Source organism: Nothobranchius furzeri, chromosome 13, assembly GCF_043380555.1.
Source record: "Nothobranchius furzeri strain GRZ-AD chromosome 13, NfurGRZ-RIMD1, whole genome shotgun sequence".
Classification (NCBI taxonomy): domain Eukaryota; kingdom Metazoa; phylum Chordata; class Actinopteri; order Cyprinodontiformes; family Nothobranchiidae; genus Nothobranchius; species Nothobranchius furzeri.
The window spans coordinates 16,322,888-16,347,668 of NC_091753.1; the positions used below are offsets into that span (position 1 = coordinate 16,322,888).

Genomic DNA, 24,781 nt, shown 5'->3' on the forward strand with positions numbered 1-24,781 from the left:
GTTCAATATTGATTTAATGTTAAAAATGGATTTAAGTTTGTATGTCATGCCACATATTTGTATATTATCAGATCCACCAACTGATGGGAAGTTTCTCCTGGACCACTTATATGGGACTCCTGAATGGCAGATTGATCATCAGTATGCCAGCCCAGGAGCAAAGTGGCAGAAAGACTTGGACCCTCTTCAGTCCAGTCTGGTACGGCACATTTCTATGCAGTCACGTTAAACCTCAATAAGTCAAAGTCGATGATAGTTTTAGAATTGCTGAAGCATGAGAAACAATGCCAGCCTTATTTTGTAGTTGCCCTTTTAATCTTTATTATTTTCTATATTGTACTGAAGCAAAATCACATGAAATGCTCTTCATTTAGGTGGAATATGTCTTGGACCAAAACCGACCTCCAGGAGAACTCCTTGTGAAGGAAGACAAAATCTGCCTAACTCGGGAAGACTTTTGGAGCCTGGGTTTGGAACAGTCCATGGAATCTACTGTAAGTACATCTTGTTACTTAGTCTAGTGCACTGCAGAGAAAAGATAATGAAATGTAAGATTTTAAGAATAGTGAATGAAACTGATTCTACTGCTTTTTGCTATTTCTTTCAGATTGGGAACGCTTGTCTGAAGATTGTGGGGGAAGCTGCACAAAGACATGTAATCTGTCGTACTGGTACACCTTTTCTTTGGTTATAGCCATGAATGGTTGTTGTGTATTGATTTTGCTGTTTTGTGTGTGTTTCCTTTAGGGAAAAGATGTTCACATTGCTGACCTCTATGTCGTGGCCACCTGGAAGGATCCACAAGTCAACCTGCTGCGTTGCTTGCCGGTATGTTTTTTGTTGGTTTTACTCCTGCATGTTTATGTTTACTAATTTGTACCAATACATGTAGGAAAACTTTAGGTCCAAGGACATCCTGCTTTTTCCTGCTTGGAGTCGGCAGGCAGGTGAAGCTGACCATTATCTGCTCTGTGTGAGTGCCCTTGATCTTTCTTGCTCTGTGTTTTTTCATCTGATAGAAAATAACAGAGGTTGACATGTTGTGTTTTCATGGATGATGCTAACATGTCTATTTCAGGCTATATTGGTAGCTGAGAGACAGATACTGTTTCTGGACTCACTTCGCCCTGATGGTTTTGGAGATGATTTCTACCGAACCACATTTAGGTTGACACTAAAATGAAAATTTGTTCTGGCCTTGTTCAATGGCCTCTTGTGTTCTTTGGAAAGATCGTCTAAAAGCAGCCTCGTTCTTAGGCTTAAAGGTTTGGGAGGCAGCCTCGTTCTAAGGCTACTTCATGATAGGGATGCACCAATACTGATATCCAGGCCAATACTGTTCTAATTAACTTGTATCTGCATAGTTTAGTTAACTGATACTATGAACAGATACTTTAAATGTGGAAACTGCAAAACTTTCACAGAAAATTTTTATTTTTCACTTGAACTTTGAATTTTGTGGTCATTTTAATTCATATGTTTTTTTTAATCTAATTCACCATTATTTGTAACAAGCACTGCAGAAAATAAAATTGCCCTCCGATTCATTCCATTCCATTGTGTGGTAGAATTATTAGCACTAGTACTTGGTATCAACAAGTACTCGGATCCAATTATCTGTATCGTATCAGTTTGAAAAAGTATTGTTGCATCCCTACAACATGAATTTATTTTTGTTTTATGGCAAACATTTGATTGGTGTGTTATGTGTGTTCTCTACAATGCCAGGAGAGTAGCAGGCTTCATTGACTCTGGATTCTGGGTGGAGAAAACAGGAAGAGACCTTGAGGTATGTTTTCAGTGCAAAAGTTTGAAAGCTCATCAGGTGCATCATAATGCAATTAACAACTAGCAGGTGCATGTCGGCTCTCCTCATTTAATGAAACATTTTTCTTTTTACAGTTCTTTCCCCAGCAGTTCATGGGAAATTGCTGCGGCATCTTTATGCTGATGGTGAGAATTGTCTTGCCATTACTTGAATATAACATTTTAACATGTTAAAGATTGATTTTACTTTGCAGTATGCTCTCTGCATCTGCACCTCATCTCCACCATCTTTCACAGAGGTAAGCTTTTTCAGACAGTACCACCAAAGTATCTGTGCCAGTGTCCAGTCTTCATAAACCTTATATTATATTTGTCTTCAGGAGGAAATGCCAGCAATTCGCCTGTGGTGGTGTATTCAGCTGCTGGAGAGATTCGGCATTGAGGGGTATGGCAGGCACTTTAGACAAACTGGCACCATCATATTTGCAGCTTTGGTTCAGGCAAGACATCAGGTCAAACAGATGTTTGTGAAAGTGGCTTACTGTAAACCCTGTGACTGAACATACTGAAGAAAGCAGCAGTACACAACTAGAGTCCATTCAGACTGGCGTTGTTTTCTAAAGGCATGGACAAAGATTTGCCTTCTGGACAGAAGAAGCATCCCTTCTCCTCCAGGGGACTCTCCAGCCTGTCTTCAGGGTACCAAAGGCAACCTCCTCCAAGCCTTCACCAAGTCTAATCAGACCGGTGAGAGAGGACAACAATCAGATAACTATTTGTAGGACAGAACCACACAATGTTGAGACTATTCATCACAATGCAGGTTTACATACATGGTGGTAGTCTTCATTTCAGTCTAATGTGATAATCATGTTTTCTGTTAAAGGCTGAGGCTGACAGGTGTCTTATACTGGAGGTAATCAATTTATATTCCTGTTTCTTTAATTTATTTATATAACTGAATTAGTAGTTATGGTCACAGGCAGCTCCTTCAGAGACATTATTCAGTAGTAGAATGAAGTAATAGTTATGAAAACACTACTCAATGTAAAGTGTTTCCAGTCCTCATATTTCGGAAACTTTGTGGACAAATTTTGTATTTTCACTATTGTCACCTGACATAAATGTTACAGTTACCAGAACGTGTCCTAATGGACATATCGGAAGAGGTTGTTCTTCACGAAGGGGATGCAGCGATCTTCAAACTGGCTCTGGTGTGCTCCATGTTCAGAGACCTTGTGTCTACTGAATGTTTCAGAAGACGAGCACACTTCAAGTGGCTTCACAGTGAGGGCTTCAGTAAATAATGAAATTATATACACAGTTATTGTTGCTGTTGTCACATGTTTTTCACTGACGGTATGTAAATGTAATTTTGTTTTTATACTTCTGCTTTCCACAGGTGTTTGCACATGGAGCAGGTTCTCAGAAAAGTACAGAGAACAGTACTTTAATATGTATTCTATTGAGATCTGCCTTCAATGTGGAGACCAGTACAAACACTGCCCCGGAGGTATACAACACTCTATAATCTTATATTGTTGTCATTACATACAATAAAAATCTCAATGATGCATGACATCATGAAAACCATACCACTTGGAGCCTATTCTTCTCTGGTTGATGTATATATATATATATATATATATATATATATATATATATATATAATTTTTTATTACAGGATACGTTGGCAGAGGAAAAAGAGGAGAACTAAGGGCACTTTACTCGGAGGAGATGCTCCCAGGCTACTGCAGCCACTTTTGCAGCCAAATGAACAGTTAATGTGTCTGCTCTGTCGCCGCCCCCGTCTCCACACACAACCACACACACACACACACACACACACTCACACACACACACACATACGCACACATGCACACACACGTCTGTCTTTCTATCATAGTGAGGACCCTTCATTGACTTCCATTCATTTTTGTGATTTCACCATGCCTAACCCATACCCCAACCCTAACCATAACCAATGCTGATCTTTTCCTAACCTTAACTAAAACTTAATTCACACTATGCCTCTAACTGGTATAGTAAGCTTCTGGTATGCTTCTAAAAAAAGCAAGGACCAAAAAATGTCCTCACTTTGTAGGGAAAGTGGTCAAAATGGTCCTCAGTATGTAGTATGTACAAGAACACACACACACCACCCTGGTTGTAGTGACCAGGTTCCCCATCAGTGGTTCTCCCACATCTTGGTTTGTGTTTTGATGCCTGTTTTTCTTTGTGAGAGTTTTTGATCATTCTTCTTGGAGTTCTAGAGCAAAAACTGTAATGCTGTTGTGGCAAGCTGGATAAACGAGGGCCCGGGCGGGATTCGACCCCCAGACTCCCGGGTGAGAGTCATACGCTCTAACCAGTCAGCCAAAGGGACATCCCCTTGGCCAAGTAGCCAGGGTGCATGATCAATCGGGACACTGTGACAGGACACACACTGTCACACTCTGTTTGAGAAAGTGAATCTGTTGGGCTTGTACCTGGTACTCAGAGTACCACACTGCCAGAAAGGACAGGCTGAAAATAAAAAGCTTTATTTCCATCAATATGTGTCTCCTTATTCAAATAATCTGAGTTGTAACCATCCTCTCAATCCTTTTTCTGTTGTTCATGCTCTTGTAATCTGTTGTTTGTGCTCCGCATTATTACAGTAAACCTGTGGAAATTATAAAGTGGTCCTGTGTTATTTTATATGGATATTAACATGAGTGTAGTTAAATCTGTATTTAACATGTTTAACCTATGAATACCTTGAGAAACTATTTTCAAACATTAATTTTGCAACATTGTGAAAATGATCACTATGGTATTACAAAGAATTAAGTTATTTCAAGACAAAGTGGCAAACTAAGAAATTTAACACAAAAGTAGAAAGTAAACAAATTTTAGGTGATGAGCCAAATTGGCTTTTGTGCAAGAATATATTACATTTCATATTGGAAAACATTCATAGGACATGTAGTGCAAATTAAGAATATCTGCTGTATCACAGTGACACATTTTCAGCTTTTAAATGAAAATATAACCTATTGTGTGGAGAAAAAACAAACATGTAATAGGTTACCTGAAGACTAATCAGCCAGTGTTTACTGACAATTTACAGTGGACATTATCAACAGAACATCAAGATAGTTCAAATCAATCGTCTCCACACATACAAGCATAAACACACTAAATCAAATTTAACACGCATTTAAAACACGATTTGTAACAACGCAAATTTAGTTTACAATCGGGCTAATTCGCTCGGTCAGCAAGTGGCAGTATCCTCGTACACTGCGGAGTAAACTGCCATTGAACGGATCACAAGAAGAATAGAACATCTGCACATGCTCGGTACGGATCAGGTAGACCCGATCTGTACGGTCTGACGTTTTCTTTTTTTTTTCTTTTTTATCTACATTATATTGAAAGGTTTCACTATTGCAAACATTTTAATAGATATTATTTTTTAACATCTTAACAGATACTCTGACCCGTAACTACCGTAAAATGCTTCGAGCGGAAGTAGACGCCTTTCGCGCATGCGTGGTACCAATCGGGTTTCCGGTACGGATCGGGTAGCGACAGCCCCCACAAGGCTATTTTAGCTGATGTCAGCCATGTGAAGGGACTCTTTTGGAAACCTCCAGGGAGTCAGGAATTCCTTTTCTGTACCCCATGTTTCTTGTCTGCTTTTTATACATAATCCAAGATCAAATTTAATCACTGCCTCATCGTCTTTATTAAAGTTTTGTTTTTTAATAAAGTCAATGTGAAACAAGTAGTGCTTGCTGCAGAACCACAAAGGCGGAGCTGCACCAGAGTCAGCCCCGCCCATTCACGCAACTCAGCCCAGCCCACTGACTTCTGTTTTTGTTGTTTAACTTTGTCGCAAACTAACCTGACCCACATGAACTATGGATTGCCTGTTATTAGTTTTCAATTGTTAATGCTACGTTCTACACTCCAATTAACTCATTTGCTGCCAGCCGTTTCCTGATCGGTAAAGCCCTTCGCTGCCAGCGTTTATCACCGTTTTACTGTTATTTTAAGAGTCACAGAACTTTGCGCGCTAGGATGATGTCGACGCCAAAACAAAGCGGAGGCTCACCTCTTACATCGGGAAGAATCCGCACATTTTGAGCGTTATCCGTTCTTTCATAATCCGTTGTTGAATTGTGATCGGCAGAAGCTTTTCTGGTTCGCACATCACTTTTTTTACAGCAGCGGCCCAAAACGATCTCCTAACACATGGATTTTCTGCTTCCTGATCACGTGACGTGTGACGTACGTGGATGAAGATCGGCTTTAGAGCTGAGATGTTTGTTCTCACGGTGCGGGGGCTCGTTCCGACGCCCACACAGTAAAAGCATGCAAATGATGACTTTAGTCATCATTGACAGTGAATGTAAGATGAATATAATTTGCTACATGACAAAGCCTGAATAAACCCGGAAATGAAAAGGTTTCTTTCAGCAAATCTCTGCCCACGGCCGCTCCAACAAAAGGTGTCTACAGCAGCATTTAGCCTGGTTAGTATGAGCTCTGGTGGTCCAGTGGCATGATCATCTCTGCTGACGCCGGTTCGACCCTCGGTAGAGTCGGCAGTAATCTATTTAGCCAACTGAAACAGATTAAATTTGTTTATATTTTAGTTTTATTGATTATTTTGTACTAAATATTTGATGTTTCTAAAAGTTCTTTAGTCTGGTCGTTCCTAAACAGCATTTTAGTTGAAACTCTGCTCATGGACTCACACTGGCTAAAAAAATTAAATAAAAAACAAACACATTAGTCATTATATTTTAAATGGTTGAAAACATAATACTGGCAGTAGCTAGGAAGGAAGAAGAGCGGTAACGCCGCAGTCGGGCGGCGAACCCGCTCTACAGTCTGACTCCATAACCATGTCACCACCACACCTGTCAGGAAGCAGGTAGCACCACATGCACTTGTGCCATCCAGTGTGTCTTTGTAGACGGGATGTTTGGTTTGCAGGTGTTGTAGCAATCTAGTTACCCCCGATAGAATGTGTTCCCCCTGCGTCGGTGTTATGTCGATTTTATTTCCCCCTCTCACAAAAAATAACCCTCACCCTAACGCTTACTCTAACCATAACCACTCAGTCACCATGAATGTGTGTTTAGCACATTTACAATTTATGAAATGACTTTATGTGTGACGATTTTTATTTTTAGGGTAAAGTAAGGGTTAGGACACGAGGGGGGAACAGAAATCGACATAACACCGGCTTCTGCTCCCGACTAAGGGGTCGCAAAATCTACCGGGGGTAACCAGATTGCTACAACACCAGCGGGTCCCAGTAGAAGTCATTTGCCAGAAAATCTACAGAATATCCAGATGTGAGAACCAAGACCAGACCCGCTTCAGGGGGAGGAGACCAAATTGAAGCTGAGATGGGAGGAAAATGCATGAATGCCGCCAAAAAGGCTTTGGGGTGTTTCTCATGAGGAAATGACAATATAACATGGTAAAAAGTTCCAAAAGTTAGATTTTTAATGATGTGGAACCTTCACTAAAACTGTTGAATTAACCTCTCAACTCCATCCACAATCTTGCCTTTTAGGTGACAGTAGCTGTAAACCGTCTTCGGTTGCAGAACGCTACTGAGTCTGACAACTGGAAGGACCTGGACGGACTCTGATGGAATGAGCGGGGCTGAAGCTGGGTTCTGCAGCGAGCACCGTCTCACATGATACGCCATAGTTGAAATAAATTAAAGCTCTCAAGCAACTCTCCTGTTTGGGGAAAGAACCATGAAGGGTCGAGACAGACCAGTTCCGACCAAGCTAGGGACCGGATCACAAAACAAGAACCAACCGTTATCTAGTTAAGACTAGGTAGCAACGAGGGTGCGACGTCACGTTCTGTTGTGGTTCTGTCTGAAGAGTTCCTCCACAGCCTGCATTCCTGTCCAGTGTCCCGTTTAGGACGGGAAATTCACCCCTCTTTCCTGCCCCCCTTCCTGGTATGTTCCCCGGACATTTCCCGAAACCCCCCCACCTTCTCATGGAGACCGATCAGGAGCTCAGAGACAGTAGCTGGTTCATGGTGCTGCTGTCCGGATAAAACACGTTCTCCTACCACAGATGAAGAGCTGCTGGTCAGCCTGCAGGAGACCCAGAAGAAGGTTCTTCTGTTAAAGAAGATGTTGGAACTATCACGTCTTTCTCACGTTCCAGGAAATTAAAACGTTAGAGCAATCCAAGTCAGATGTCAAAGGTCCATTCCACTTCCTGTTAAATGTCTGATTGTGTCTAGCTTTATCATGCAAACATAAATATTGGTAAAGAGGGGTTTAGCAGCTCCAACAGCTGTGTACACCCTCTGCACCCAGGTCATTTCCCCAGATGTTCCCTGTTCATCAGTGAAATATAGTTTTATATCTAACTGCAGTGAAAACTACAGGTCAGACTTAAACAATTATAATATGGAGCAAAGGTTATTTCTGTCACTAATTCAGCTTAAAAGGTGAAACGCATGCAAAGCCAGGTGTTTCATCCTTTATCTGTTTTAATTCTGATGATTTTGGTTACAGCTGATGAAAACCACACATTCACCATCTCATACAATCAGACCATCACATGAAATCAGTAAAACAAGGATTTTAAGTAGAGAAATGTTGGACACATGCAAAGTATAACCACGCATCTGTACTCAGGGCCTCTTTTGCTTTTAATGAAATAAATGAAGTTTTGCACCATTTTGTGATTTTTGGAGTTTCACCTGTGCTGACCCCAGTGCAGATAAGGACATCACCATGTGGACTCACTAGAGGTGTAACAGCTGAACATGATGAGCTTGACACACTCTTGTATAGAGGTGTAGCAGAAGATCATGTTTCTACAGAGAGGTCTGCACACAGAGCTGTGAGCACGCAGGATTTATAATTCACAGGAAGTGAAAAAGTCTAAATGAAATGTTTAGCAGCTTAATAATGAAATGTGAGAACCAAAGCTGAGTTGAACATTGCTGATCATGTGTTTATCATTTTAGACTCCCTCCTAAAGATCTGGGACAACTTCTGTCCAGGAGCAGCCGTGCTTCTCTGCTGTCCTCAGGTGAGTGGATCGTGTCACTTGTGTGAAAATAACATCATTTAACATCATAATATGTTTCCTCTGGTCTTCTCATGATAATTATGGACCTAGAGCCACCAGAGGGGACGCGCTGCTCCTCCTGCCACTAACTACTGCACCTGCTCATCCAGGTGAGGGACTTCTGCTCACAGCAGCATCCATTCCACATGTGGTGTGTGCCTGATTCATGTCCAGATTTCTATCAGTAACTTAACTCTCATATGTTGATGGAATGATGTATTCTTTAAAATATATCAGGTTACCGTAATTTCCGGACTATAGAGCGCACCTCAATATAAGCCGCACCGGGCTAAAAGCCGCAGATATCTACTGAATTGAAAACGTAGTTTAAGTGAACGTAACTGAACTGATCAGTATAAAAACAACCAGAAAAGTTATTATTTTATTCATTGTCCTCTTGCGCACTAAAGCCATTAAAGTCCTCTTCTTCAGTGTCGGAGTTGAACAGCCTCAGAAGAGCTTCGTCACATACCTTTTATTTAGTTCAGAGATCTTTTATATAATACTTGTATAACTCTTGGGCTTAACTAGAGTCAGAATATTTCAGCAGTTCTGCTAGAATGAGATTCAATCAGCATTGTTGATCAGATGTTCTAAAATCTGTGTAACATAGTGACAATGAGAATGAATGAAAATGAATAACGAGGTATTAGTTGTTTTTACTGCCACCTGTGTACTTTACAGTTCTGCATTCCTGACATTGTATAAAAGAGGCTCTAAGCTTTTCTACTAACTGTACCCCCCCCCCCCCCCCCATGGCTGAATCAAAACTACATCCATGATATATTTGATGACTCTTTACAATGTTTTCATTCATTTACATTTGCTGATGGCTCTGCTGCTCCAAAGCTGATCCTGTGGTGGCGCCGTGCCTCTCATGGTATGTAGCATAGTCATGTTTTTGTATTTGAAACACTTACTTGTGCATGAGAAAGGTTGCCAACTCTTCATCAACAACGGTACATCTTTAAACGCTCAAGCACACTCTTTACCATGTAAGTGTAGGCTAAAGCTATTGGTTAGTGCTGACCGGCGCTCAGTTCCTGTTGCATGGAGCTCCACGGGGGGGACAGCAAGTATTGTCTACGTTAGGTAACAGTACTTGATGAGACGATCACTTTCTGGTTTTCTAAAGAAATCAAACATAATCCTTACAGTGGAAAACTCCGAAGAACAACTTGATGAGAGTAGAACTGTAGCATGTCTTACCAGGAAAGAATGTGACCGGGGTTAAAGACTGTCTGTATTTATGTTAAAGTACAAACACACTCAACCCCCCCACACAAAAAAAAAAAACTCGACAAGCCTTAGGAAACTTCTGTGAATTTCAACAAAAATCTTAATCTAGAAGAAATACAAGAAAAATAAACTTCTCTTAACATTTTAGCTGGTGGCTTGTCCTTAACTCAAAAACATAAAAACATGGTCAAACATGGTAAAAACCACACTGATCTGTGCTTCCCTCATTTAAACTATGTGCTTTTGGACTCCTCCATCGCTCCTAACTCCCAGTGGGGAAGGAAAGCTGGTGTTCTGGACACCCACTGCCACCTAGACCAAGTCAGACAACCTCGTGGTCCAGCAGAACTATCCGGCAGGCCGAGCTGGTGCTTTGAATATCCACCGCCAATTGGATAAGCTAGCTGCTAGACCGAGTTAGACAACCACATCACCCAGCTGAGCTAGCAGACAGACCAAGCCAGACACCCAGCGCTGGCCAGCGGAGCTGCTGGACAAACTAAACTCAGCTAAGAGACTAAGACATGACCCTAACCCTTCAGACTGGCTTGTCTTTGTCTACAAGACAATTCAGGGCAAGACACCTCTCTATCTGTCCTCTCTTCTTCACCACGCCCATAATGAATAGCACACTAGGTCTAGTGAATACTTTAATCTTATCGTTCCCAACACCTCTACTACCTCCTTCCTGTTTGCAGCAGCATATGGTTGGAACCCTGAAGCCTGCAAGTTTGACATCTATCGCTGCCTTTCAGTCTAAACTGTATCAGATTATAAGTGACTGCTGCTCTTGTTCATCACCAGGATCACACTTATTTATATGCATGCATTAATGCACACATTCACTCCACTTTACAGTGCAATGGCTCTTCTGCATATGTACCCACATTTCTCTGTTCCAGACTCAGCCAAGCATGCTTAATCAGAGTTCACTCATTGTCTCATTTAAAGGAGACATGTCATGAAAACTCTACTTTCCATCCCTTCATACAGTGTTTCACATTTTAAGCATCTAAGTGTCCAAAAAGCCTTAGATTATTCACTAGAGGTGCCATTTAGATATTTTATTATACAGTTTTGGTCATATTTGTCCACCTGTTCATTTTTGAAATGTGTCTAATACATCTTTTGACTATGTCGTCACGATAACTGCCAAAAATGGTCCTGGACATCCGGCTAAACAGAGCAGATCCAACATTTTTCTTCTCACTAAGATTTTTGTAGTCCAGTTGTAAGAATGCAGAATGCCTGGTTATTTTAGCCACACGGCTCAAAACTGTTCCTCACTTTAAGGAAGGGTGGTGTGGGAGTGTTTAAAACCCAGAAGCTGCTGACTACTGCTAAAAAACACAGAAGAAAGCTGTGTGTGTGTCTCTCTCTCTCTCTCTCTCTCTCTCTCTCTCTCTCTCTCTCTCTCTCTCTCTCTCTCTCTCTCTCTCTCTCTCTCTCTCTCTCTCTCTCTGTGTCTGTCTGTCTGTCTGTTTGTGTGTCTGTCTGTGTCTGTGTGTGTGTGTGTGTGTGTGTGTGTGTGTGTGTGTGTGTGTGTGTGTGTGTGTGTGTGTGTGTGTGTGTGTATTCCAGTCTGCATTGACAAAGCTCCTCGGATGAGAAGCAAGACATCTTCAAGAAAACAAAACAGTCCAGTTGCCTTCAGTTGAACCCTTTTGGATTACCATGACCTGGATGACTGAGAACCTTCATCAGCACTTGTATTGATGGTTGTATCTGATAGTTTTTGAGTCTTGTTCGTTTTTAATGGATGTGTTTGGTCAGCTTTCATGCTGTGGTAATAAATGTGCTATAGAAATAAATATGTAATGGTATGGTCATTTGCTATGGAGCATAAAAACTAGACAATGGAAGAAGGTCATGTGGTCTGATGAGTCCAGATGGACCCTGTTCCAGAGTGATGATGCATCAGGGTAAGAAGAGAGAAAGATGAAGTGATGCACCCAATGCCTACTGTACAAGCCTGTGGGGGCAGTGCTATGATCTGGGCTTGCTGCAGGTGGTGAGCAACAGGATGTGCTCCAAGGATGAAGTCAGCTGACTACCTGGTTATTCCATCTCCCTGATGGCACGGCCATATTCCAAGATGACAACGTCAGGACTCATTGTGCTCAAATAGTGAAAGAGTGGTTCAGGGAGCATGAGACACATTTTCACACCACCTCAGAGTTCAGACCTTAAAGAGCAAATTGCAGGTTGGAGCCTCCTTTGAACCAATGTTTAGGGAAACATAACAGGAACTCATTCTAAAAAAAAAGTACACATGCATAAATTATTTAGGCTTTGGGAGTCGTTTTTGTGAGAAAAATGTGTTTTCTGCCGAACCAGACAGGTAGGCATAGTCCTGTTAGCTTGATGCAGATAAAACTGTGGACTCTAATGACACAGAGGAAACTTTAAATGTTTCTAATTCTACTTCTGATGGACCACCACCATACAGTTATGAGCTGCTGCAGACAACCAGAGGGAGAAACTATGGCCAAAGGAGAGATTTAGCTGTGGTGTCAGGAGGTTCTGTGGAGCAGCAGGTGTCTCTGGGAATGAACGTGCTAGCTAGCTAGCTTAAACTCGTGTGCTAACATCACAATGCTCCACAGACTACTGTCGTGTACCAGACAGTTAAAATAGTATTGGTCAGTTAACGTAATATGGATTCTTCACTATAATAAACTGTAATGAGTGTTTGTCAGTTGTTTCATACTCATTAATATCCGTTCACGTAACGTAGCCTAGCGCTTTAGAGAGAGGGAGAGACGCCTGTCATTGCCTGGGCAGGTGGCTCGGACCTGGGTCTGACCCAGACACCAGCTTCTCTGGCCTGCTAGGGCTTTTTAAAGCTCTCCATCTACTTCTGGAGCTCAGCGTAGACCTCCCTGACCTGGTTCTGATGCTGATCTGGGCTCTAGGAGCCAGCAGCTCCAACATGGGGCTCTGGAGGACAGGACAGGAGGCATGTGGAACTCCCGTCACATCACTGGGACCATAATCCTCCGGAGAGGAGCAGAAACAACGTGTTTTCAGCTGCCCAAAACGCACCAGGAACGGAAGATGGTGCTGTCTATTCTCTTATTTGGAAACCCGTGGACTCAACGTTCGGACCCGCTGGAGTTTCTACATCCTCCACACAACAGTTTACTACTTTTTCAGAAGAATGAACACAACCCAAAACTAGTGAACACCGACTTGATAACATGACCTCTCTACCTGAAAACTACCTACTCGCCACACTGAGCTTCAGGCAGGACTAGCTTACAACTCCCCCTAGTTACGTCAGAGGTTAAGACTAAAAAAAAGGATTTTGAGAAGCTTGGCTGAAAAAGGCCACTCTTTACTTGAAATCAGGGGCTGTTATGTGATCAAAACAAAATACCCACAATAAGCGTTTCAAACTGTATATTTGGGACAGCATTTCATATGAAATTTTAAAAAGCCTAACATGCATTTGGATTTTTAACCCCACTGAGAACCTTTGGGATGTGCTGGAGAAGGCTTTGGGCAGCGGTCAGACTACCATCATCAATACAAGATCTTGGTGGGACATTAATGCAACACTGGATGGAGATAAACCTGGTGACGCTGCAGAGGCTTAAGGAAACAACACCACAGCGAATGTGTGTCGTAGTCACAGCTAAAGGAGCGACGGTGGCACAGGAGTTAAGTGCTCGCCCCGTAATCAGAAGGTTGCAGGTTCGAGCCCCGCTCAGTCTGTCGCTGTCGTTGTGTCCTTGGGCAAGACACTTAACCCACGTTGCCTGCTGGTGGTGGTCGGAGGGACCGGTGACGCCAGTGCTCGGCAGTCTCGCCTCAGTCAGTGCGCCCCAGGGCAGCTGTGGCTACATTGTAGCTCATCACCATCAGTGTGTGAATGTGTGTGTGAATGGGTGAATGACTGATTGTGTTGTAAAGCGCCTTGGGAGGGTTCCAGGACTCTAGAAGGCGCTATATCAAATACAGGCCATTTACCATTTACCAAAGGAGGTCCAACCAAACATTAGTGTGGGACCGTTTTTGGGCCAGGCAGGTTGTCTTGTATCAACAGATTTGTGCCCCTGTTGTGCAAAGGTGTGACAGGTAATACCATCTCACCTGAACTTTGATACTCTGACAGTACTGTTTTCTCAGGTGTGTGCTGCTTGCTAGATGTAAACAGTTTAAAAACAACTGAGTGAGAAGTGACAGAAACATGAAGGAATTGTGGATATCCAGTGCTGCTTTTGTGTGAACTAATGATGACTCCAAAAAAAGAAGCAACAATAAACAACTGATGAACACCAAACTAAACTAAAAAGTGAATTGAAACTTGTGACTCGGGATTGATATTCTTAACTTCACTTAAATCCTCTGGTAAAAGTTGGGGTTTCCCTCTGCTTCTGTGATTATTTGGATCTTGTGGCCCTTTCTATGAAACAACATATCTTTCTGATGCTGTTACCCTTCTCTCTTCACTCCTGGGTTCCAGCTTCGTCATACCTCCTTCTGAAGCCTTCGGAGCTCCTCGCTCAGGTTGTTGTTGACCTTCATCAGCTGTTGCACCTTGGCTTCAGAGGAAGCCAGGGCCTTCTTTACCTCCAGATACTCATGAAGGGTGATGGGTCCATCTGACATGTCGGATGAGTTCATGCTCTGAAGATATAACACAAAGCGGATGGAGACGGGCATTAGAGCTGAGCCCTGAGTGATATAGCATATAATCAGTATGTTTAGAGTGACCAGGTCTGGGATTGAGCACCCAAGATCAATCTGCCCATTTCAGCTGAGTGAGAGGAGGAGTGACTGGATCTCACTCACACAGCTTCCTACTCTTCTCTGGAGTCAAATCACAAAAATAAAACGCCTTTAATTTCTCGTTAACACTCGCACACCATTTTTCTTTTTGTCTATTAGCTTCAGGGACCACCTCATGATCTTACAAGACAACGGATTGAATACTTCTGTAGCCTAGACCAGTGATTCCCAACCAGGAGTACATGAACACATTGCAGGGGTTACATGGAAACATTAACCTTCAATTTCACAGATGACTGGTACCAGTCATTCCACAGCAGTTGCACCCTAGATACCAGGTCCCGTTACAAGACATCTGCACTGGAGACGAGACTTTTATCTAACTCCCTTTTAATAAAATATCTGATTCTGGCTCATAAAGTGATTGCTTTACTTCATGGGCGCCGTGAAGGGGTGGAAGGTTAGGATGACCCTAAGGGCCCAGAAGAAAAGACCCTTTTGTTCTTATTGTCTCTTTTTAAAACATACGTTAAATGTGCTAGGGCCCCTCATTCGCTCAATGTATGTATAGATTTCATATTTAACAAATAATGTATTTACTGTTTGAGTCACACCCCTCCCCTTCACAATGGTTCATTCCACCTGTCTGTCCGAGCTGCTTGCTAGCGTAACCTTGGGCGTTAGACCCATGGGGAATGAAGAGGTTAAACACCCACATTTTTTCTGCCGTTTAGCTCAAAAACGTTACTACCAGTCCGGTTTGTTCGTGTTTCTCTCGCTGTCCCCTTCCTGCTAAGTGAATCCCGCACCTTTGTGCTCCAGAGTTACATCAGTATTCCTGTCTGTTCCGTTGTCTCAGCCACTCCGCACCACCCAAGTGGCTAAAACATGCTCACTCATTACAAGCTCGCTCCCGTGGTGCGCTCTGCTCACACACAGCAGACCTGCTGTCACGATTGGGTGTTGGTAGGGCCCAAATATGCAGATACCCAGGAGGACACGAGGCAGGAGATGATGTGAAGTAAAATCCTTTTATTAGGATGATTGAAACAAAAATATATCCAAATGGGTGGGAGCCAAAAAAAAAAACGATGTATCCAAAGAGCTGAGCAGGAGATCAAAACACTAGAGACAACACAAGAAGACTGACAGAATTACCTCAATGGACCGACACAAGACAAAGACAAGACCGGGCTTAAATAGACTGGGAGGAACAATTAGGGAAACAGGAAGCAGGTGTGTGGAGTGAGGGCTGGAGGGAAGACAGGTGACAACAATTATCTAAATGGGGAAGCAGAACCAAAGGAGGGCAGATAAACACAAAACTGAACTAAAAGACTGAAGGAAGAACTCACACACACACAATCACCCCCAAATACACTCACACACACTGAATTGGGGAATGGACACACACACACACACACACACACACACACACACACACACACACACACACACACACATGTCATACGGGCAAAGTCTGTTTTATTGTGGTTTTCCTTCTAGTGTGGTGTGTTTTTAGTGTGTATTCTTTTTTATTTAGTTTAGTGCATGGAATGCTTTTATTTTGGGGAACCCAGGAAACTGGGAGGGTGTGTGATTTTATTTTGATGAGCTTGGACAGATGACATCCGGACCGGAGCAATTATCTGCACCGGTGGCAGATTAGGAGCGTCTGTTTTTTTTGGTGGAGACGGTGGCAGCAAGTAGAGAATCGCTGGGTGAAAGGACACCGATCGTCTGTGACGAGGCTTCATGGAGATGTGGGCAGGGTATTCCTCTGCCCTGGCGTATGAGTAGCGGCCCTGTGACAAGGTGTGACCCGCGGTGTGTGATCGAGCAGTGACTGCCGTTAAATTCACTGACAGGTGGACCCGCGACAGAGGAGGACGACAGCGTGGTGCGGCGACGCGGCCGAGCCAGTGACCGATCTGCAGGAGGAAGCGGCCGATCGAGGGAAACGGCGGTGCGGCAGACACGCGTCTTGAAGGAGGAGGCGAGCTATCGAGGGAAGAGGAAACCGGCAGCGTGGCAGACAAGCGTCCCCAAGGAGGAGGAATCTGCCCCGCAGAGTCCAGATAAGGCTGCAGACTCTCCGGCCCAGTTCTGACAACCGTTTATAGTGACTGTCCTAACCTGGTTTTTTAAATGTTTTAATTAGAATTTTCAATAAACCCCGGTGCGGTGGTTAATGGCTGATTCCTTTGATCTCTGGCAGACGCTCTCAATTTACCTGGTGTAATCCTTGGGTGGGATTTTGTATCTGGTAGATATATAATATAGCCCACCCACCCGGTAGGAAGGTGCCACATTTGGCATTGTTGGCAGGATCCAGGCTTTGGGAGCGGCTGTTGGAGCCAAATAAATTAGCCATGATGATGCCTGTTTACCCAGGGGCCCCTTGGCTTCCAAAATTTAAAGGACATGGGGAGGACTTAAAATACTGTGACTGGAAGGAACAGATAACCGGGTTGCTAGGGACACAGGAGTTGGCAGAACCCAGGAAGGTTGATATTGTATTGGGGGCGCTGGCTGGGGAAGCCAAACGTCAGGTCAGTGTTTTGGAAGAGAAGGAAAAAGATCAAGTCCGTAAAATCCTTAACTATTTAGATTCCTTGTATGGAGACCGCACTCCAACCGCAGTGTTAAGGTCTCAGTTTTTCGGTTGCACCCAGAAGCCAAGTGAGACTGTATCTTCTTTTATTTTGAGGTTGCGCGAGCTACATTGTAGGTTGCGGCGACATGACCCCGACGACTCCCCCTCAGATGTAGCCTTACGGGACCAGCTGTTGTTGGGGTTACAGGAGGGTCCCCTGGCCCAGGCCTTAAAGGTTTATGCTCGCCATAACCCTGAGGGGGATTTTGCTGCTGTCCGTCAGGAGGCACTATTACTTGATGCAGAGTACGGAAACACGCCGACTGAGGCGACATGTTCAGCTGTGAGTAACCCATGTGCTTCCCCCAAATCATCACAGGGACCTGGCTGGAAGGAGGCCCTAAAGAGGGAGATTATGGAGGACGTGAAGGCGCAGATGGGAGAGCTTACCCAGGAATTGGTGAGGGAGGTTAAATCACTTCTCCAACCCGCAGCAGTTGCTCCACAACCCTCAAGGTTTGAGAGGGAGAGGCGGCGGTCCACGTCCTATGCCAACGACCGGGATGCACAAGGTCGACCAATCTGCCACAGATGTAGATGTCCAGGCCACATAGCCAGGTTCTGTAGGGAGCCAAATGCATCACCGCCTCCTTTAAACTAACCATCCCTGCTGCTGAGGTCCGGGGGGCAGGGGTGGCTGATTCACCACCAGAGGAAAAAGGGGCCACTGAGACATTTGTTGGACAAAGTCCTACCATAGGGGTGACCATTGAGGGAGTCCAGCTCCAGGGGTTACTGGATACGGGTTCCCAAGTAACTTTAATGCAACAGAGTCTCCTAGAAAAATATTTTACTGGAATTAAACCTGAGAAGACCCCTGTATTCTTCCAATTGAGAGCAGCCAATGGATTAGAGATCCCCTATACTGGCTATGCAGTGTTGGACTTTGAAGTGGAGGGCATTAGCATACCTGGGCGGGGCGTTATTATTGTTAAGGATGAACATTGTACACACCCGCTCATTATAGGCATGAACATTGTGACTGCTTGCTGGAAGGCCGTGTTTAAGAGTTCTGCAGCGGTTGCCCCATGCCCATCACCGATAAAGCATCAGAAGGCCTGGAAGGATGCCTTTGCAACCTGCAGGCGTATTGAAGCTACTGTGGCCGAGGATGGGCTGCTTGGATTTGTGCGGTTGGCCCGTTGGGGCCCTATAAGGGTCCCACCGAGAAGTGAGATGCTGGTTTGGGGCCGGGCGCGGAGGGGCCCACGAGGAGCAGACTACTGTGCCCTGTTAGACCCGACATCAGAGACCAGTAAGGTGGGCGTGGCCAGGACACTGGCCATTGTAAGAAATGGCAGAATTCCGGTGCGTGTTTGCAACCCCCACCCTTACAGCCTGTCTATTGGCCGGTACGAGAAGCTGGGAAAGCTGTACCACATGGATGAGACGGATGTTCATGGACCTCGTGATCTGAGCCTGTCCCTGGAGGAGGACGGAGCGATTGAAGTGGCGTTGGTGGATGCAGCAGTGCCTACAGAACAAAGTGAGCTTCCACAAAAGGTGAGAGATCTAACTAACCGGCCAGATTTGTCTGAAGCTCAACAGGAGGAGCTGTGTGCCTTGCTGCAGAAGTGGGAAAAAGTTTTTGCGAAGCATGATGAAGACTTTGGGCGGACAGAGGCCGTAAAACACCAAATCCACACTGGTGGGGCAGCACCTATTAGGGAGCGATATCGACCTCTCCCTCCCCTCATGTACAGAGAGGTGAAATCCCTGTTGTCAGATATGCTGGAGAGAGGAGTGATTAGAGAGAGCTGTAGCCCCTGGGCTGCACCCATAGCCCTGGTGAAGAAAAAGGACAACAGTTGGAGATTCTGTGTCGATTATAGGAAATTGAACGCAGTAACTCATAAAGATGCCTTTCCTTTGCCTAGGATAGAGGAGACTCTTACCAGTCTGAACCGAGCAGAGTGGTTTTCTACCCTTGACCTGGCCAGTGGGTACTGGCAGGTCGAAATGGATCCTCAGGACAGGGAGAAGACTGCTTTTACCACTCCACTTGGATTGTTTGAATTTGAATGCATGCCGTTCGGATTGTGTAATGCCCCTGCCACTTTCCAGCGACTTATGCAGCAGTGTTTAAGTGGTCAGATGGCAGAGTCACTGTTGGTGTACTTGGATTACATCATTATTTACTCACCCGATTTCTCCTCTCACCTACAGCATCTGGACGGGGTACTCCAAAGGCTGTGGCAGCACGGATTGAAGCTACGGCTGGACAAGTGTAAACTACTGCAACGTGAGGTGAAATTTTTGGGCCACGTGGTAGATCAAAGAGGGGTAAGACCTGACCCAGATAAGATCTCGGCGGTGAGGGATTGGCCGCCCCCCTCTACTGTGCGACAAGTGCGGGCCTTTTTGGGACTGGCCGGCTACTACAGACGCTTTGTAGCGGGATTTGCAAAAATTGCCCGGCCGCTGAATGCACTGCTCGCTGGCGCCCCTATTAACAAGGGGACGGAGACCCGGGCAGTACGATGGTCCCCTGAGCACCAAGTGGCCTTTGACGCACTGAAGACAGCGCTTATCCAGGCCCCAGTCCTGGCATACGCTGATTATTCGTTGCCATTCATTTTGTACACAGATGCAAGTAACCAGGGGCTGGGAGCAGTGCTGGCTCAAGTACAAACGGGGCAGGAACGTGTCATAGCCTATGCTAGCCGTAGCTTACACCCAGCTGAGCGTAATGACGCGAACTATAGCTCCTTCAAATTGGAGCTTTTGGCACTCAAGTGGGCAGTAACTGAGAAGTTTAAGGATTATTTGACTGGTGCAACGTTCTTGGTATATACTGACAATAATCCTGTTGCCCATCTGCAGACAGCCCGCCTGGGGGCAACGGAACAGCGCTGGGTTGCTCAGCTTGCCTCTTTTAACTAAAGCATCAAGTATCGTCCCGGAAAAAGTAACACGAATGCTGATGCCTTGTCCAGGTTCCCAGTGCCCACCTCGGATGATGAACCCTCCGATGCGGAGGCTGCATTTTCGGCAGCCGTGGAGCTCGCCCCTGATGGGGGAAGTGAAGATTGGGCTGATGGTGAATGGGAGCTGGCTCAAGCCAATGACCCGGATATCCGGCTGGTTAAAGAGTACGTGGACCGACAAACGAGACCCTCGAGAGCAGAGCGACAAGCTATGTCCCGCACGGCCCAGAAGTTGCTACAACAACAGAAGAGGCTTGTGAATAAGAGCAATTTACTGTGCCGGAGGGTGATCGAGCCCCGCACCAATGAGGAGCACTACCAGATTGTATGTCCCAGCTCTCGACATAGAGAGGTTTGGATGAGAATCCACGAGGCAGCTGCCCATGCTGGTGTGGACCGGACCCTGGCTAGGGTCAGACAAAAGTTCTACTGGCCAGACCAAGAGGGGGAGGTACGTCGTTACCATCAGGGTTGTGTCGCCTGTAGTTTACAGAGAGAGAAGGTAGAATTGAGGGCTCCTTTGAACCCTGTGGTGGTGTCCTACCCCTTAGAAGTGATAGGGTTAGACTTCTTATCGCTTGGTCGGCCTACTGATGTTTTCCAAAACATACTTGTTGCTACAGATCTGTTCACCCGGTTTGCTTGGGCCATCCCTACTAGAGATCAGACGGCGCAGACCACAGTGAGGGCTCTGTGGACGCATGTAATTCAACCTTTTGGCTGCCCAGCCCATTTCCATTCGGATCAAGGCCCTAACTTTGAGTCTGCCTTAATGAAGCAGCTCTGTGACACCTATGGTGTAACTAAGAGTCGCACAACGCCATACCATCCAGCAGGGAATGGTGGTACAGAGCGGTTCAACCAGACATTGCTAGGCATGCTTCGCTCATTGGAGACAGCCAAGCAGAACCGCTGGCTGGAGTACATTTCTGAGCTGGTACATGCGTATAACAACACAACACACAGCTCCACCGGTTATGCGCCCTCTTTTCTCATGTTTGGCAGGCATTTGAGACTCCCGGTAGATCTAGAACTGGGGGTTGGCCCCCAAGAGGTACGTCACGAGCTGAGTGGGTGGGTAAATGAGCACCAGCGGAGACTTTCCACCGCTTATAATATGGCGGGGCAAAAGATGAGCGAGGCAGCTTCTCAGTCGAAACAGCATTATGATAAGAAGGCCAAGGCCATGCCCCTGCTGCCAGGAGAACGAGTGTGGGTGCGGGAGAGGAACAGGCAGGGCAGAGGGAAACTGTGTACATGGTGGGGAAATGATCCTTTTGTGATTTTGGACAAGGTGGGAGAGACGGGGGTGGTTTATCGGGTGCAACCTGAAAAAGGTGGTCGCCAGCAGATGGTGCATAGGAATGCATTGAAGCTGTGTACAGCACCCCCTGTAGACATTTTACCACCAGTAGCGGAGCCTGAAGCAGGCAGTCAAAGGCTTTTAGACTCTAAAGTGGCCGGAACCATTGTTCTATGGGTTTTTTCCCCTAGCTCCGCACGGGGCTCCCCAAGATGGACCACAGGAAGCAGTGTGGCGCTCTGCTCGGCCTAATTTTGGCAAGCCACCAGACAGGTATGGGGATTGAACTGTTCACGTCACAGGGACTGATGACGTCAAGAAGTGGGGTGATGTCATACGGGCAAAGTCTGTTTTATTATGGTTTTCCTTCTAGTGTGGTGTGTTTTTAGTGTGTATTCTTTTTTATTTAGTTTAGTGCATGGAATGCTTTTATTTTGGGGAACCCAGGAAACTGGGAGGGTGTGTGATTTTATTTTGATGAGCTTGGACAGATGACATCTGGACCGGAGCAATTATCTGCACCGGTGGCAGATTAGGAGCGTCTGTTTTTTTTGGTAAAGACGGTGGCAGCAAGCAGAGAATCGCTGGGTGAAAGGACACCGATCGTCTGTGACGAGGCTTCATGGAGATGTGGGCAGGGTATTCCTCTGCCCTGGCGTGTGAGTAGCGGCCCTGTGACAAGGTGTGACCCGCGGTGTGTGATCGAGCAGTGACTGCCGTTAAATTCACTGACAGGTGGACCCGCGACAGAGGAGGACGACAGCGTGGCGCGGTGACGCGGCCGAGCCAGTGACCGATCTGCAGGAGGAAGCGGCCGATCGAGGGAAACGGCGGTGCGGCAGACACTCGTCTTGAAGGAGGAGGCGAGCTATCGAGGGAAGAGGAAACCGGCAGTGTGGCAGACAAGCGTCCCCAAGGAGGAGGAATCTGCCCCGCAGCGTCCAGATAAGGCTGCAGACTCTCCGGCCCAGTTCTGACAACCGTTTATAGTGACTGTCCTAACCTGGTTTTTTAAATGATGTTTTAATTAGAATTTTCAATAAACCCCGGTGCGGTGGTTAATGGCTGATTCCTTTGATCTCTGGCAGACGCTCTCAATTTACCTGGTGTAATCCTTGGATGGGATTTTGTATCTGGTAGATATATAATATAGCCCACCCACCCGGTAGGAAGGTGCCACACACACACACACAAACACTGAGTTGGGGAATGGACACGCACACACCCACACAGACACAGAGCTGGGGACAAAGAGGCTGGAGCTACAACTGGAGGGGATGGGGATGATCGAATGCCAACAGACAGAAAATACATAAATGAGACACAGACAAAGGACATATGAGGGCGCTATGAGACACAAAAGGTAATCTAGAGAGGGATGGAGGACACCAGGAGGCACATGAAGGAAGGGGCACACGCAGATCTGTTTTCAATCATCCCCTCACAAAACGTTTTCTAAAAGGTGTCGGAAGGAACAGACCTGTGTCCCGCCCGCTATTTCCCCAGTGGGATCTTACAGTGTTTCTGTGCGGCTTACCTGAAGCCCCATTTGAACCCTTGGACCAGGTCTCACTCAAGTTCCTGTCACTCAAAACTGCCTTGCTGCTGGCGCTGGCATCAGTCAAGAGGGTGAGCGACCTAAACGCCCTCTCAGTGGCACCCGCATGCCTCAGGATCCGGGAAGATGGTGGATCTGCTGTTTTATGCACCAACCCAGCCTTTGTGCCCCAAAACATTAATACTTACTTCAAATCCAGGTCGATTTCATTGGCTGGACTTTTTCCTCCTCCCCATAATTCTGATGAGGAGGCGGCTTCCCACCTTCTCTGCCCGGTGCGCACGCTCGCACGATATGTGTCATGCACTTCAGGGATTCGCCACTCACAAAGCCTGTTTGTGCACTACAGAGATTCTTCCCTTGGGCAAGCACTGTCGACCCAGAGTCTTTCAAACTGGCTATGTGATGCCATTTCACTCGTTTACACATCTTCAGGGTGGGACCCTCCTGAGACACTCATGGCTATCTCAGCCAGAGGGAATTCCTCTCCTATGGCGCTCCACCGTGGTGTGTCGATGGAAGTCATTTGTCAGGCTGCTTCATGGGCTTCCCCATGTTCCTTTACTCATCATTATTTACGAGATGTGTCTTCAGGTTCCATCACTCGTTCAGTGCTTGGACCTCAGCAGGCTGAGTGAAAGCATTATGGCACCACATCAGCCCTACTTGAATGAACTTCATCCTCTGTGGATCCTCTTGTGATATTTTAGTGGGAACCCCACTCTTCTCTCTGGCTGCCTCAGCCTTTTATGTCCTGAGCTGAGGCTGAGTGACCCTCACTAAAAGGAGACATGTTGGGTGTGTCCATTTGGTTGAGCTAACCAGTGTGGCGTAAACCCATCCAGCTGTGCATTATTCCAATAGCAGCTAGCTTAAGGGCTAAGACTAGACGAAATAGAACGTTGGTTACGTATTGTAACCCCAGATTCTATGAGTCTAGTCGCAGCCCTTAAGCCAATGGCTCCACTGGTTCTGTTAGGATCAAGAGACATCGGAGGTGAACAGTGGAGTCGCTCCACTTATATACCCACAAGGGGTGCCCACCATTGGTGGGCGTACATTTAAGCTCTTCATGATTGACTGATGCTGAGATCATCCTTCCAATAGCAGCTAGCTTAAGGGCTGCAACTAGACTCATAGAATCTGGGGTTACAATACGTAACCAACGTTCTATGTAGTTCAGGGAAAGAACATGGTTGCAGTGAAACGATTTCTTCTTAATTAGGTTTTAACACAAAAGTAAGTGTCAAGTATAAGGACACCTGTAACTTGAAGCCTCACACTCTATTTGTGATTTCAAGAAATTATATTGATTTTTTTTCTGTGTAGAATATAACTTGTGGTGTTGGCTGCAGACAACTTTAGAAGGTTGGATATTTCTGAAGAAGTCTTCAGTTGAACAATTGGAACTAATTCTTGAGGAAAAGCTGGAAATCAAGGATAACTTTCAGATTCAGCTTGAGGACCCAGAGTTTGGGAATGAAC

At 45.5% G+C, this 24,781-nt stretch overlaps 1 protein-coding gene across 4 annotated transcripts in view; it reads right to left on the bottom strand.

Annotated features, from left to right (window-relative positions):
- git1 (G protein-coupled receptor kinase interacting ArfGAP 1) overlaps positions 1–24,781 on the bottom strand; it is a 190,089-nt gene that overhangs the window by 24,881 nt on the left and 140,427 nt on the right. For all 4 annotated transcript variants that reach the window (XM_070543325.1, XM_070543327.1, XM_070543326.1 and 1 more), the window contains one exon: positions 14,598–14,750. In XM_070543325.1, coding sequence (XP_070399426.1) covers positions 14,598–14,750 — 153 coding nt within the window. The remainder of the gene's footprint in view (positions 1–14,597; positions 14,751–24,781) is intronic.